Here is a 17002-nt window from a genome sequence, read left to right as displayed (position 1 = left end):
TATGCTTCTTTTTCTCCTGTCTGTGTAAGAAAAAGTAGGTTCGAACCAAATATATTCAGGAAGGATGCAGGATGCTCAACAACAACAAATCCTTTTTTTACAACTTAGAACATATTCAAAGTGACATGTAAGGGGCTATGAGTAGATTGCTGATGTGCAACATACTTGATAAGATGACCAAATAGTCTTTCCCAATGGATCATCCTGTTGTCAGAGCAGTCTGTCTGATCTAACTGGTCCCACTGTTTGAGTTCAGAACCAGGTGGATACATTCTCTATTATTGCATTCATCTGATATTGAGTCAGTGTCAGAAGGATACATCTGATATATAGTCGGTATCAGATGTTTTGGTCCAACATGAGGGAAACATTTGCTTGTTTAGCTCCTTAATACTCAATTAAGTTCACCAGCTATTTGTTTAGAATATTGTGGTGTAATGAATACAATTTAGCTGTTCCTTTTTTAATTAAAACAACTAAATTAAAAGATGTTGACATGCTTGGAAAGAGAAACTACACAAGCACATTGTCTTGTCTATGCTCAGTTATCAGATCCATTTCATATAGATTTTCATATTCAAGCTGATTATAAGTACAGCTTGAATATGAAATTCAAGCTTGTAGGAACAGTTTGTCCCAGTGAGTGTTTTCATGTCACCTGAGCTCACTAACTTCATACGTACTGCCATGGACCGTCACTGGAGTTTTACAGTTTGTATAGCTTAGTAAATTGGTTGTTTTTATTCATTTTTTCTGTTATTTTTTTTAAATCTTTAATAGCAGGCTAATCATCACAGAACATTCAAGATTCCAGGAGGAAAATTGAAGATTTAAGAACAAGGGTTTTAGGACCAAACGGAGCAATTTTGACAGGGCAGGGTTACACTGACTGTCAGTCACAGGAAAAGAGCACACAGCTGCCTGGTGGCATTCCTTTCTGGCTCCCATTACACTCTCACACAAGTACTGTAACTCTTTATACAGAGATTTATGATAACACAAGCTCATTGCTACAGCTGAAGAGGTTGTGCAGAGGAAGTGGAGAGAATGAACTCCCTTTCATTGACCAGGATGAAAGAAAGTAGAAAAAAAAAAGAAGAAAGGGTCAAAAAGCAGGGTGGGATTTCACATGAGATAATAGGCTGGTGAGACTCTAGTGCACATTTGTTGAGTGATACAATATATTTGCTGTATAATGTTTCCCTCTGAAGAATGGAGGTAATAGGTAGCTAGCATTAGACAATGTGTGCATGTGACAGTATCTGTATCTGTGTGTGGGATCGGTATGCAACCCTGGCTTCAGTATGGATCCCAGCTGTTCCAAAGAATTCAGCAGGGCACACAGGGATCTGAGAGGAGTTACCCTAAAATACAAGGTGACTCATTTATTTTTCTGGAAAGCTACTCACACACATGCATGCACACTGAACCTTTCTGTATGCAGTATGGCTCAAACTGGAAGAAACAATAGTGTCACAAATGGAACAAATACAATAGTAGAAAAACGGTTAGTGGCAGTCATGATGCATCAAGTACAGTATGTGCAGATATCTTGTGTACTGTCCTAGACTTCTAGGTATTTGAGCTGGACAGATTTAAAATGGGTCACCCTGTACATCCTGAGGGATCCCCTCTGTGTTCGGCTTCAGATTGGTGTTGCTTGGCATCGAAAGGGTTTTAGCTCAGCCTTGGTAAATTTAAGGGAAGCCTTTCAGGGAGCATTCGAGGACACACTGCTGACAGTTTATGCTCTATTTATTCTCACTGTTAATTAGCTATTACCATCCGAGGAAATTTGTCTGTACTGTCCATGTATCTATTCAATCGCCATTCTGGAGCAGTAATGTGGTTTGATATTTCACATTTGGATATTGCTACTAACCGTTGGTGTCCATACATTAAAGAGCATAGAAACAGACAGCAGTAAATCTATTACTTCCAAAAATTCAACTGCTACTTCTGCATTATTGATTGCAGAAAACTAGATGCAGAGGTGATTACTTTAATACAATTTGATAACTGAAATCTTGGTTCCTTGTTTTTACTACTTCTCAAATGTAAGGATTTACTGTTTTGTTTTTTTTATATTAATAATTCATCTATTCTGAGAATCTGTAAGTCGAGTAAAAATGCCGAACGGTTCCTTTTTCATCCTCTCAGTTCTTAAGAGGAGCTGCTGTTTGTTCTTTCTTTCATGTGACAGTAAGCTGATGATTTTGTTTGAGAAACTTAGCGGGATAACCACATCACCTTGTATTATGGAAGATTGTCAGTAGTTGCTTTGGATTTGTGATTTTGTTTTACTGACAAAGGGCTGGATGAATGATTTAAACTCAGAGCAGTCGTGCTGTTAAGAGGGAATGTCGGAGGTGGAAAAAGGATAAACTGCATGTATCATTTCAAATTCTAAAAGACTGCTGGCATCGCTACCAGAACACTGTTAAAGAGGCAAAAAGGGAATATTTTGCAAATATTATTTCTTCCAACTGTCATAACCCACATGTGTTATTTAGGACCATTGACACTGTTCTTAATACTCTTTTGAATGCCTGTTTGGAAGTTTCTCCTGAGATTTGCAATGATTTTCTGAACTTTTTTTATTGAAAAGGTTGTCACCACCAGGGCTCTTATCACAGCTCCTGACTCTGACCCCTCTGTCTCTGTCCCTTGCGCTGCTGTTTTCACTCAGTTTGAGCTTGTGACGCTCTCCACTTTAGAGGATGTGGTTCACCATATTAAGCCCACAGGTTCCCCACGGGATCCTGTCCCTCCACAATTCTTTAAAGAAATTTTTTCTAGTATACAACAGTATGTCCTTGACATTATTAACAGCAGTCTGTCTTCTGGTATGGTTCCTGCAAATTTCAAACATGCAGTAGTACAGCCACTGCTTAAGAAACCTGGCCTTGATCACAGTTTTAGCGAACTATAGGCCTATTTCCAAGCTGCCTTTAGTCTCCAAGGTTTTAGAGAAAATTGTTTTTAGTTAACTGAAAGATTTTCTAGATGAAAATGGAATCTTTGAGGTTTTTCAATCAGGTTTTAAAACCCTTCACAGCACAGAATCTGCATTATTAAGGGTTTTTAATGACATCCTTCTGGCATGTGATTCTGGTAACCATGTTGTTCTTGTCTTGCTTGACCTAACTGCTGCCTTTGACACTGTAGACCACAATATTCTAATTTCTCGATTACATGATGTAGTGGGTATTGGTGGCACTGCACTTAATTGGTTTAGGTCTTATTTGTCAGATAGAACTTTCTCTGTCAGCCTTCTCGGTTACGAATCGTCTTCTGCTCCTCTGTCATGCGGCGTCCCACAGGGCTCAATTTTAGGGCCACTGCTCTTTTCACTGTATCTATTGCCTCTGGGTTCTATCCTTAGAAGGCATGGGATCTCATTTCATTGTTATGCCAATGACTGCCAAATTTTTTGCCACTAAAACACAAGGATGGCATCTCCATAAAACCTCTCTTGACATGTCTAGATGACATTAAAGCTTGGTTGGCTCTAAACTTTTTAAATTTTAATGAAAAGTAAACAGAAGTGTTGGTGTTTGGACCCAGTGGTACCTCTGAGTCCTCCTCTGTTGTTTTAGGATCCCTGGAATTCTATTTTAAATCTGTTGTTACTGACCTTGGTTTTAAGTTGGACAGTGATTTTAAATTGGACAACCAAATCAGAGCAGTGGTGAAGTCCAGTTTTTATCATTTAAGGCGACTAGCAAGAGTAAAATCTTTTCTTTCGAGGCAGCACCTTGAAACAGTGATCCATGCTTTTATTTCTTCCCGCCTGGACTACTGTAACTCACTTTATGTGGGGGTCAGTCAGTCATTGCTCTCACGTCTGCAGCTGGTTCAAAATGTGGCTGCACGACTCCTAACAGGAACTCGAAAAAGAGAGCATATAACCCCCGTGCTAGCCTCTCTGCACTGGCTGCCTGTGTCTTTTAGAGTTAATTTTAAAATTCTTATGTTTGTTTTTAAATGCCTTCACAGTCTTGCCCCGCCTTACCTCTCTGAGCTTCTTCATCCCCACACACCCTGTCGGTCTCTCAGGTCAGCTGACCAGCTGCTCCTGGAGGTACCGAGATCCAGGAGGAAGCTCAGAGGGGACAGGGCCTTCTCTATTGTGGCTCCAAAATTATGGAATAATTTGCCCATGCATGTTAGAGAGGCCCCTTCACTGTCCACTTTTAAATCACGTCTTAAAACCCACTTTTATTCCTTGGCTTTTAACCTCAGTGAGACTTAGTTTCTCTTTTAATTGAAGTAGTTATTTAATTAATGATTTCACTCTTCTTTTATTTGGTTTTTATTTATATCTCATGTAATTTTATTTTACAGTTCCAATGTACAGCACTTTGTGTCAGCTGTGGTTGTTTTAAAGTGCTTTATAAATAAAGTTGATGATGATGATGATGATAAACTCTTTTTATTTAAAAAAAAAACACACCGACTGGCTCTGAAGCAGGGTGACACTTGTGGATTTTCATTATGTTCAAAAGGGAATGCTGCTTTGAGTCTTTGAGCTAGCCCAGTGGAAATTCTGTCAACAGATATAACGACAGGTGTCTCGCCCGCTGATTCAACACTGCCTCCCAAATTACCGCTATGAAAATATTTCAGCTTGCTTGTCCAACCCACTCACCCTGAAGCACCAACTTAAGCTTCCTGTCTGCAGTGAAATTATTTCAATCACAGTCACTTTGAGTTGTAACTTCCCACTGGCTAACTTTAGTCGGCAGGAGGAGGCAGGAACAGAGGAGGGCTCATATCCTGCAAAGCACTACGCCAAGATATGCGACATGGTTGCACTTCCCCGCCTCCCACCACCCTAATGCTCAGGACAGCCGGTTTGTTATATGTGTGTGCTTTGCCAGGCATGGCTCATGTTTCTCAGTGCAGTTTGTCAGAGCCCAGCTTGGAACAGCAGGCACCAGTGAGGCTACATCAAATACATACATTCAGAGCTGACAGGGGGACACCACAATGTTTCTTCCGCAGAAAGAAGCTACGATTTGGGATTGCATTGGGCCATAAAACAGCCCGGTACCATGTTTTTGCCTCCCGTCCTGCACTGTAGCACAGGACGTCTAAGGATCATCTTTTTACATAGAAACACTGCTGGATTACTGCCCCACAGGACAAAGTGTTGGGAGCATGAGTATAAATGTGAAGTTTGAAGGAGACCGATTTTGAGTGCAAATAATTCCTAAGGGACACTTTGCATGAAATGCCACACGTGCTGGATATTCTTTGTTTTCCTGAAGTGGTTTTCCAGTTTTGGCTCCTGGATATCTGAGCTGTTGGGTAAACCTATCATAGTCAATCCCTTTTCTTATCACTTGCTGGGCAAGCTGGTGAATCTGTAGTCGCCCTGTCGTTAGCCACATCAGTGTCCGTGTCTGGTGGGGTGTTGTGAGCCTCAGCCTCCACCATGATGATCAAGGAGGCATCGTTACGGAGGGACCCTGACCTCAGGGGGGAGCTGGCCTTTCTGGCCAAGGGGTGTGACTTTGTCCTCCCCTCACGGTTCAAGAAAAGAATCAAGTCTTTCCAGCAACAACAGGTCAGTCAGTTCAACAAGCAAGACAGGCAGGGTACAAGTGTGCATGCAATAATAATAAATAATAATTATAAGCGCATAAAGATGTGCAGATGCAAATGTATATCTGTGTACACACACATATATTAGATGCATCTGGTTCTCTAACACACACAGAGTGACATGCCAGGGACGACAAACTATTCTGAGGCAGATACCAGCTGGGTATTAATAGGCCAGGAGGTGCAGGAATAGAGTGACAGAATGAACGGTGTGAAGGAGAAGACTGCTACAGCTGTCCTGCTCAATACACAGAGTATGAAGGCCCAAGAGAAGAGACCAGGAAGTCCCTATGGGAACACAATGACTTTTGATTTAAGATGCAGTGTTGATTAAGCTCCAGTTTTGGTCTTCATATTTTAATAAGTAGCTCTGGAAAATTGGTTGCGTATCACATTTAGGATGTAGTCTAATATTGGGGTCTTGGGGTAAATTTGACCATGTAAGTTATTTGGTAATAAATTTTTTTCTGAGGACTGACTGTATGGATGTGTCTTCTGCCACCTGGAACTTTTCTTGCCAAAGGTTAAAATAAAAGTGCACTTGTGACCGCTTTTTACTCATCTATGACTAACAGAATGGCAGGAAAAAATAGTCTCTTGTGTGTTGTTTATGAGTCACTTTGAGTTTCCAGTTCAACCTTTTACGTAGGTTCTCTATCATACTACAGTGAAGTTGTATCTTATCTACAGCTCTGGGGAAAGTTATCTATGACAGTGATTAAATTCTTCATTCTTATTTGTGCTTTTCATTAAAATGCATACAAAGTTAAGGAAGCAAGGTACGTTTTACATCTAGACTAAGACAGGTAGTTTGAATCAGTAAGCCACCAAGACTGCAGTGTTTCAGTCATTGGAACATTGTCTCAAAAAAAGCTGAAATATGATGTTTAAAGTTAGGACCACAAACAGCTAATTAACACCCATCCATGCTTGTCCTTTCCCACACATGATCTCCCTTCTCTCTTTTCAGATCCAGTCGAAACCAGAAAAGAAACCCGGAACGCCTCCTCCCGCTCCAGTTGCAACCACAGCCACACCAGCCCCCACGCCACGCTCACCCAGCCCTCCTCCAGCTCCGGTGATAGTCACCCCTCCTCCTCCTGCCATTAACATTCCCAGGTTCTACTACCCTCGTGGGCTTCCTGCCCTGGGCCCGGCTGCCAACCACGATGCAGAAATTGCTGCCATTGAGACAGTCTTCACCGAGTTTGAGGAGGAGAAGGCTGATATTTATGAAATGGGCAAGGTCGCGAAGGTAAAATCACACCTTTCCCCCAACCTGTTTTTCAGAATAGAACAATCTACATTTAATTCCAGTAAGGCAGTTGAAATGCCAACGTCCATATTGAGACTTGAGACTTCTTTACATTTCCCAGAAGGCTTTTGTTTTTCCTGAGAAATCACTGTATGTAGTGGCCTTGTTAAAACAGTGCTCTTTCTAAGCAATGCAACTCTAGGAAGCAAACGTGTTGTTCAGAGTAAGGTCATACAGGCAGTTGTTGTGTTTCCATTCAGGCATGCGGGTGTCCACTTTACTGGAAAGCACCCATGTTCTACGCAGCAGGTGGTGAGAGGACAGGCTTTGTGTCTGTTCACTCGTTCATTGCAACTTGGAGGAAGTAAGACACGTGCATATTCTTTAAAGCCTTACAAATAGAATAAAACAGATGCAACTGGGCTTTGATATCATACGTCTCTCCTCTCCTTTCTTGCAGGTTGTTGCACAGATGCCATGACGATGCCTCAAAGTTTGTTTACTTGCTGGCTAAACCTGGCTGTAACTACTTGGAGCAGGAAGACTTTATTCCTCTACTGCAGGTAAATATCGTACCAATATAAATGAAATAAGCAACTCTGTTATTTCTGTGCTACACTATATTGTTATGACAACTCTATATACTAATTTTTTCCTGTTTGCCTTATTAGGACATTGTAGATACACATCCTGGGCTCACGTTTCTGAAGGATGCACCTGAATTCCATTCACGCTACATAACAACGGTAAATGGCAAAAACCAATGAGATCAGCTGTGTTTTTTAAAAAATATATTTATTTGTAAGATTGTGTTTTAGCGAATCTCACAAGCTCTGTTAACTGAAAAGGAATAGCAGTTCTAGACTAAGCGCCACAGTAATGAGGAAGCTCTTTATGGCCACATGTATCAATGACCTTGTTTGTTCAATAAATGTCCAAAGCTCATGACCAAAGGCAAGTAATGGAAACTAGATTAACTGGCTTCAAGATGAGAAAACTTCAAAAGTACAAGCACATTACCAGTGAATAACAGAAACATTTAAAACGTGACTGTAACAGTGAACAGCAATTAACTCTCTCAAGATCTTTTCTGTTTAATGACACTTTAATATTCTGTCCTAGGGGTGCCATTATAGTTCACCTGATTGAGTTATAATGACCCTTATACTGAAGGCTAAAGTCCTTCCTGCAGCAGCCTGAATTCACGTCTGTGCCAGACTCTGCTGTGAATACTATTCTTCCCACCTTACTATCTAGCCTCCTCTTTCATGCCAAATAAAAGCTAAAACATGCCCCAAATAAAATAATATTTTTCCATAACTACCATTTGGTCTAAAAATGATCCAATTATCCAAAAGAAATCGCTTGATGAGGTTATAAAATACAAAAAAAACCCAACAAATCATATATTCTTCCTTCACCTGCTCCTTTTCCTTATTCTTATGCCTCTGAGCAGCCCATATAGGGGTTGCCACAGTGGACATTTGCCTCCAACTCACACTAGCCTTAGCATCTTCCTCCATTATGTCAACCCTCTGCATGACCTTGATCTTTTCTGTGGTTTTTGTCTCATCTTCAACATCCTTTGACTAATATATCCACTCACCCTCCTCTGTACATGTCCCGACCATATCAGCCTTGTCTGTCTAACTTTGTCTCTTAACCACTCAATCTGATTAGCATTATAGTCTTATCCATTCTGGTGACTCTCAGCCAAAATCTTAGGTATTTGAGCCCTGGTATTTGAACTCATCTGTCTTCACTATCTCTGCTCCTTGCAGGTTCACTGTTCCACCTGCCACCCTCTTCTGTCTTGCTTCTACTGGCTTTCATTTCTCTTATCTCTAGAACATACCTCCACCTCTCCACACTCTCTTCCACCTGCTTCCTACTCTCACTATAGAACAGTATCCATAATCTCCTCTTAAGTTGTCAGCAAAACAGCTTCTGTGTGCCTCAGCTGTGGAATATTAACAGTAGAGCATGTGAGTCTTTGAATGTAGACGGGGACAGCTGTGCAAGCTGAGGGTTTGCTTTTTAAAAGTACTGAGATTTCACTGCACCGATGCATCAGCCTACGGTGACTTCACGGAAACACTGATGCATTCCCTACCATCCCTTTCCATAGAGACACCCCCTGCATTCCCATTTTATGACACTTCCTATTCAGTTTAGACCAGCTGACGTGCTACTGTATGAGACGCTAGTAACCCATGGAGGTCCATGTACCAGAAAATGGATGATAATCCAGTGTTGTGGGTCTTCCTCTTGGCTAGATGGGGAATATTTTTAATATATCTGGATGACGGGGCTTGTACAGACCTCGTGAAAATGTCATCAGTTTTATTTTTAGTTTGACAGTTTCAGTTTTAGACCTTGCCTTGATTTTAACTTTTTAGAATCACCAATACAAAAACCACCAGATGTCAAATACATAAATTAAATTGGACAAATTAAGTTTCTATGATTAATTGAAGACAGCAAAGGCGATTGTAATTACTAAATAGGTTTATTAATAATTCTGTTAAAAGCCTTATCAAGAATTAATAATTCTCTACTCCACTGTTAAGGATATATTAATCATTCTTTGGTTAAAAGTTAATGTAAAAATTTCAGAAATTATGAAAGATGTCTCTCATAATTTAATAAACTCACCTCCTTTAGAAATATAGTGAGGTCTTGTTATTTGGAAGATATTGAATTATAGGATTAATCATGAAAAGTTTTCACATTAATCATGAGGCTTTACTTTCGTTTTATTAGCGCATTTTATGAAAACTATTATATAATAGAATTGTCTTTGTCGCTATTCTACTATAATGTCATCACAGGTGATCCAGCGGATATACTATGTAGTGAACCGGTCATGGAAAGGTCGTATCACAATGATGGAGCTACGCCGGAGTAATTTCCTTCAAACTCTGGCCCTGCTGGAAGAAGAGGACGACATCAACCAGATCACTGACTACTTCTCCTACGAACACTTTTACGTCATCTACTGCAAGTTTTGGGAGCTGGACACTGATCATGATCTGTACATTGACCCCAAAGATCTGGGGAGATACAACAACCACGGTAAGAAAACAAATCTCAGTTAAGGATTTACTTCCCCCAGCTGAAAGAGCTCCATAGCAGTTCAATTGGGGTTTTTCTAATCCTTTATATGAGCACTGAGCCAAAAATCTAATTGTCTGAATCAGTACTTAAGTGTTTGATTTTAATGTGCTTTCACTGATTTACAAATAGTGTCATCTTGTTTCTGTGTATTTACTTCGTCTTTTTATTCTCCCATTTTAACAGCATCCTCAAACAGAATCATTGAGAGATTATTTTCAGGGGCTGTTACTCGGTGAGTAAAACCCACACGTGAACAAGCATACGTAGCCAATTACTTTACTGTAATAACTGTAGAGCATCTAAATGGTTCTGCCTCTTTTCTTTCCAGGGGTAACGCTGTGCAGAGAGAAGGCAGGATGAGCTACGCTGAGTTTGTCTGGTTTCTGATATCTGAGGAAGACAAAAAAAATCCCACCAGGTATTTCAAAAGTTGTTCCGATATGTGTGTGATTGTTTAGATTAGTACACTGCAGGTATGCAACAAGTAATCTGAGTCTGTGCGTAACACATTTGTTACCTGTCTTTCCAGTATAGAGTACTGGTTCCGCTGCATGGACGTGGATGGTGATGGTGTCCTTTCCATGTTTGAGTTGGAGTATTTTTATGAAGAACAGTGTGAGAGGATGGAAAGAATGGGCATCGAGCCTCTACCCTTTCAGGATTTGCTCTGCCAGATGCTCGACCTGGTCAAACCTGAGAACCCAGGTTAGTGCTCAAACTTTCTTGCCCTTAGTCTTTTTTTTTTTTTTTCTTATTTCACAATTACGTTTTAATCAGTAGACGGCCAAACACAACCCATTGTGCTTTTGAGACATTACACCTGCATGTGTGTTTGTTTTATTTCCTTTAGGTAAGATAACTCTGAGTGACTTGAAACGCTGCCGGATGGCTCACATATTCTTTGACACTTTCTTCAACCTGGAGAAGTACCTGGACCATGAACAGAGAGACCCATTTGCTGTGCAAAAGGTGCAAATCTTCAAAATGTATTTATAATATTCAACTATAACTGTGGATCTTCTTGATATTGTGATGATCCACTCGAAGGCATGCTTGTTAGGTTATTAGTGATTCGAAATTGTGACTCCCCACAGTGTATAATCTGGCTGGATTTTTTTCTAGTGCCATATAGCTTCTTCGCTTCTTCTTCTTATTATTATTATTTTTTTTAGTTTTATGTATTTTATCTAAAGCTATAAAACACCAATATGTATTGTGTTTGTGGCGCTCCAGGACATTGATAGTGAAGGTCCAGAACCATCTGACTGGGATAAATATGCCTCAGAGGAGTATGAGATACTAGTGGCAGAGGAGACTGCAAATGAACAGCTGCACGAGGGGTAAGGCGTAGACACGTTCACACTCATTCACGTTATTAACTAAAAGTTTATCATTTTTATTAAGAATAAAGGTGTATATTGGTTCTCTCTGTTGTGTTCCCAGGTCATTTGATGATGACTATGAATCTGAGGAGCTTCAAGTTCCTGGAGAAATTGGGAAAATGGAAAAACTGGTCATATCAGACCTGTCTGCATAAAACTTGGAATTCTTGGGCTTCTCTTTCTGGTAAACAGAAAGCAGCAAGGTGATGGAGAGCCACTCTGGATATATGCATCCATACATGGATCGAAAGACAGACAGAGAAAGGAATTCTGGCTCCTGTCTCATGATTTCTCTGTGGAGTTATTGTATTGTATGTGTGTGTGAGTATGGCCATAAACCAGTATTGTTCTGGTGTCTGGTGCAATAATGCATCTGTATTCACACAAAAAAGAATGTCCCTGCCTCCAGCTTTTTGCTCCACAGAAGCCAAAGACAGAAGTTTGGTAAGCTCAAGAAGGACTCAAAGAAAAACACTTAACTGTAAAATAATGTAATTATTGTGAATTCTCTACTGACAATCCTGCCAAAGGACAATCTTTTTAAGAATTTTGCTAAGCTCAAGTTAGACTGACGGGAAGCCTGCCATGCACACAAGTAGGCATCTAGTGGGAGAAACTGGCAGGTAGAAAAAATAATGACAATGATAGACACTGCCATTGAAGAGCAACAGTCCACTGCTTAAAAATATGACACACACTGCCTTGAGAAACCTGCTGTGTGAGCATCTTGTCACCATGTTTCTCGTAAAGGAAGCTGTTAGTCCCTTTAATTAGAGGTCATAGAACAGCTTGAGCGGTTATATCAGCACCTCCACTTAGTGGCCAGTATGTGGTACTGCATGCCATCCGTGGCCTGCACAGTGCTTGATGGCTGGCTGTCATTTCTGTGAAGGAGTTTAGTTCACCGCACAGCCTGAGCTGTTCTTTATTGTTGCAGCACTATCAGCGCTCCACCTCTGGACGCTCTCTGGAGTCATGGACAGTTATTTTCAAGCTCTACAATTTCAGTGTATTAATTCTCAATCAGATAATGGTGAAAGATATGGGATATGCACATCAAGTGATGCACAATGCCAGTCATATCAAACTCTCCGGTAGAGTTGCCCAAACATTTCCACCTGTAACATTTTTAATGAAACAATAGATGTGCCTACGATTTGTAAGTTGTTCCTGCCAGTCTCATGCAACATCTCACTGTATGTTTTCCCACATCCTTCTTTTCTTTTCTTTTCTTTTCTTTGTTAAACCTTTATTTTTTTATGGAATTTTCAATTTGACAAGCAGAAGTGTAGAACAAAAACATTGGGCTTGAGTAAGCTCAGCGCACATCCAAGACAGACGCACCGATACAGTACATTACACAGAAAGCTGAGCTTTATTGTTTTAAGTTAAAAAGAGAGAACTGGGAAAAGTCATTCTGTCTTTTCATCATCAGAGTTATCTTCTCCGTTTATTCTCTCACATCCTTTTTTGAATTTGTGCACTGCCTTCTAATTCATGTGAACTGTTACTGTCGTTTAGTCTCTGCAAAAGTATCCCCTTTTTACATACCTGTTTACATCTCATCACTATTGATCATTTGTTTATCAGCGTTTCTGAAGTCCACTCTACCTATAACACACAAAAACACACCACTAAAGATGCCTTTTAATAAATAGGTTGCCTAAAGCAAATTTTAAACTCACATATGTAGTGGTATCATGCCGGCAAACCATTACGTAGATACGTTTGAGATTTCAAACAGCACTTCACTACAGTGTTTGTGGCTTTTAGAAAAAATGATTCTCTGAGCACGTGTCCGTGTTATTCAAACAACAGAAGACATGCTGAAGAGTTTCCAGTAGAACTCTCTGTAGTGTACATTGTCCTGACACTACAGTTTGTGCTTTATAGAGACTAAGATGCATAGATGTGTCACTGCTCAATTGCTGTATAGATATTCAGAAATGTCCATTCTGTACTGATATGAAGCCTCTTTTTTTTTTTTCAGGCACATTTTTCTTAAAATCTCTTAAAACCAGTTGTTATAGTACAACCCAATCAATGTTTATGGTTAGATGCCACTATGTGAGTTTGGTCTGTGAACCCTTTAACTCCTTTATTTACTGTAATAGCTAGGAGTGTGTTTGCACTGATAGAAGAGTGTGCTTTAGGAGCCTGTGTTGTGTAGCTCTGTTTCAAGCCGTTTTGTTGCCATGGGGATTGTGCTCCAGGATCGGTGGATGTGTGTGCCCTTGTATAACTCTGTAATTAGTAGTAGTCCTCAGTGGCTTTAAATTCACCGATATATATACATCCTTTTCTGGCATTTGCTGTACAGACTCACCATAGTATAGTTGCAGTTGAAGGGTAAAAAAGACAGCTTGCGGATGCTGCAAGGTTTTAAGGACCTTGATCACCCCACTTCTGCTTTATATTTGTTGTAAATCTCTCTAGCTTTGTAAGAAGCAATATTATAATATTATTAACAGTAATAATGAGCCATTATGGACATAACAACTGTAATATGATGGTTTGTATTACTGTGCCACTGTGTGGCTTTGGGATGGGGGGTAAATTATGTTAGCTGTGTGTATGCTTGTGTTAGACGTGCAGTGGATTTTATCAGCAGAAGTGGGTGAAATCCTCTTTTCTACCCAACCTGACAATCACAAAATTTGTAGATACAAGATATCATCTAATATAGAAACTGTTGAGACAGATTTTTCACTGCTGTGATCACATTCATTCACTCTTAAAGAGATTTCTTCACCTATACGGTATACAAGAAAGAACTAATTATGGTGATGAGACATCAAGTCTGGACGACGACTTTTTGGTTCTATGCAAAGTATCCTGGTGCTCACGCTCCAAGCATCAGGCAAGGAGCAAAGCCATGCAGGAGTTTTACTTTACTTTTAGAGGTAGAGAAAAGAGTTTATTTTTGATCTGTGCACAGAAAACTTGAGTAGGCTGAGATGTGATGCAAAGTCTGGTGGTTATTGTATTGGCATGGTTTTCCCTCTTTACATCCATCAATTCTTTCTTTTAGTCTTTCAATCTTTCTTTCTTTTTTCTGTCCTGTCTCCTGTTATTTGTTGCTTTCATTTTAAGTTTAAAAGTTTAAATAAAGATGTTTAAAAAAATATTTCCTCTTTGCTCTTTATGGTCTTATTCCATGACACACGTGTCACATTCAGACATCGTTATTCCCTCCTGTGTACACACACTTTGTGCTCTTAACGTGTTTGCATGCACTGGTGCTCAATAGCCCGTCTTGGATACTGGCTATTTTCATTCTTAAAGCTTAAGATTTTTCATGTTGTTGTTTAATTTCATCTGTTGTAGTTATTTTTAACAAATAACATTTGACCCTATATGGCTTGTATGACGCTGCAGTGAATCAATATGCTAGCATCGGAGCCTCCATGACAAGAGCAGGAGCTAAACAGGAAGTCTGTGGTCAATGAGTCACATTGTTGAGGTTTTTTTTGTTTTGTTTTTTTCTTTTTGGATATTTATGAGATTCCCAAATTGGCAACAACCAAAAATCTAGGGTTTATTGTGATTGTAGATTACATCAGCTGAGCTGTTTTCCAAGCATACTGTTTTTGCTGCCCCAGCTTAGAGGCATGATTATACAGGTGACAAGTAAGCCAATGAGCTACACAACCTTTTTTTAATCTGTAGTAGCAAAGACAATCTCCATTGAGCTTACAGTGTCATTGTTTCTGCTCTCAGCGAGTGTTGCATTGGCTCAAATGTGTCTAAAATACTGTAAGCAATACCTAATTTTATACAATAGAACAATGGTAAGAAATGCATTCCATGAATCAAAATTAGAATACTTTATTAATTCCTTAGGAAATTATGTGACTTACAGTTACTCCAAGACAGTAACAGATTAAACTATTTAAATAATACAATATGTTACAGAGTTTACAAATTTAATAAATGGCATTAATATATACAAATCGCTCAACTAAAAATATAAAGAATATGCTGGGTGGAATATATATGATTGACATTTGACTCTAACCTGTGAACTTTCTCATTTGCTATTTTACAGTAGCGCATGTGTAGGTATTGCATTGTTTACAGTGTATTAGATGAATAAGGGTGTGCAAATGAGTATGAAAAGAATATGGGTCTCTCTCTCTCTATGTTGGCGCTATGGTGGCCCCCAGCAACACTGAACTGGATAAGTGGTTAAAAAGATGGATGGAAAATGACATATATAAATGACATAGGCTTTGAACCCCTTGAATGCCATTTTGACAGTTATATTTTCATCAATTAAAAATTTAATAAACTAAAGTTTCTACAGTGATGCCAATCGCAGTGTTTGAGTTACAATGGTAACCAGCTCCTTAGCATGTTTGATGGCACTGTTGAAAAATGAGGTCAGCAAGGTTATTTTGTCATCCTTTGTGCTATATAGGTCTGTACCATGGCTCTCAAGTTGTCATGATATTGGACAAATCAGCAAAGTGACTGAAGATGAAGATGCATTTGAGAATGCAAGTATTTCATGCATCCCACTGAACATTGAAGGGTCTTTACCCTGCCAACTTCCTACTACACAGACTGATCTCTGATTGCAACCTTGTGTGAAAAAGATGGAGTTGTATCTCCTGGACATCCTACCTACCCAGTTAGGTTGCCTAAAACAGCGGTCCACAACCCCCGGGCCTCGGACCGGTACCGGTCCGTGAGTCGTTTGGTACCGGGCCGTGAGAGTTGAGGCTCAGGTGTGAAATGTATGGTTTTCAGGGTTTTTATCGGTTTTCAGCGTTATTTTGTTATCGTTTTTATCGTTAACTCTGTTTTCCTGGGTCTTTTCACGTGTGTTATGAATAAATCTTCTTTTTTTTTGGTACCGGTACTAGTTTTATTTCGTTGTATTTATCCGCGACACCTTAAAGGTCAGTCCATGAAAATATTGTCGGGCATAAACCGGTCCGTGGCGCAAAAAAGGTTGGAGACCGCTGGCCTAAAACACACGAGAAAAGACATTTTTGGACTATTCCATGTACCCAATTCTTCTAATGTTTTTAAAAGTTTGTGAAAATGTCAGGAGGCTTCATCTTGTGGGGACCATAACTTTTAATTATAATATTGTTTTAATTCACAAGTTGTGATCACACAAATTAATTGCTTCAGCTAACTGTGCTTTTAGATGAAACTGTTTTTACAGTGTTTTAGTTCCACCCCTCTGTTTTCACCCATCTTGATAAAACTGATTTGTGTAAATAGCACTTAAGAAAACGTATGTTATATATTTCTGTGGGGATGTAATTCTTGGCAAAATGAGGGTGATTGCAGGCACCGTTTCTTCTGGGGGTTTATTGTTCTGAATGCACTGATTGTTCGAACAATGGTGTAATAGCTGGCACGGTGTCACATTGTGATTTGCTCACGAGCAATTGGCCTCCCAGCGAAGGTCAGAGTGGACTGGTCATTGTTTAAAATGGCACTCTGCTTGTTTTCCACAAATGTCAGGGACAAAGAAATTAGCCAACCAGATCGCTGGCCCACCTTCTTGAGTCACAGACATTCCATGGCTGTGATTGCCAACGCCCACCACCCTATGGTGGGGTGACCCAGCCAGTGTGAAATCCCCACCGTGATGTCATGACTGGAAGGTATTCTTTAAGAT

General features: G+C 39.8%; 1 protein-coding gene across 3 annotated transcripts in view; it reads left to right on the top strand.

Annotated features, from left to right (window-relative positions):
* Nucleotides 1–14491, top strand: part of ppp2r3a (protein phosphatase 2, regulatory subunit B'', alpha) — a 60726-nt gene extending 46235 nt beyond the window's left edge. For 2 of the 3 annotated variants that reach the window (XM_082516902.1, XM_082516903.1), the window contains exons 3-13: nucleotides 6581–6865; nucleotides 7126–7229; nucleotides 7326–7428; nucleotides 7537–7611; nucleotides 9697–9940; nucleotides 10166–10214; nucleotides 10311–10400; nucleotides 10512–10687; nucleotides 10833–10951; nucleotides 11216–11322; nucleotides 11426–14491. In XM_082516902.1, the coding sequence (XP_082373028.1) occupies nucleotides 6581–6865; nucleotides 7126–7229; nucleotides 7326–7428; nucleotides 7537–7611; nucleotides 9697–9940; nucleotides 10166–10214; nucleotides 10311–10400; nucleotides 10512–10687; nucleotides 10833–10951; nucleotides 11216–11322; nucleotides 11426–11519 (1446 nt within the window). In that variant the 3' untranslated portion in view covers nucleotides 11520–14491. Of the gene's footprint in view, nucleotides 1–4756; nucleotides 5573–6580; nucleotides 6866–7125; nucleotides 7230–7325; nucleotides 7429–7536; nucleotides 7612–9696; nucleotides 9941–10165; nucleotides 10215–10310; nucleotides 10401–10511; nucleotides 10688–10832; nucleotides 10952–11215; nucleotides 11323–11425 lie in introns of those variants that run through there. The other variant, XM_082516904.1, reaches the window with a different exon arrangement.
* The last annotated feature ends 2511 nt before the right edge of the window (nucleotides 14492–17002 follow it).

This window comes from Aulonocara stuartgranti (assembly GCF_965226115.1).
Source record: "Aulonocara stuartgranti genome assembly, chromosome: 19".
In the NCBI taxonomy this organism is placed as follows: domain Eukaryota; kingdom Metazoa; phylum Chordata; class Actinopteri; order Cichliformes; family Cichlidae; genus Aulonocara; species Aulonocara stuartgranti.
Note: the sequence above shows the minus strand (reverse complement) of the source record. Positions and strands in the feature narration are given on the sequence as shown.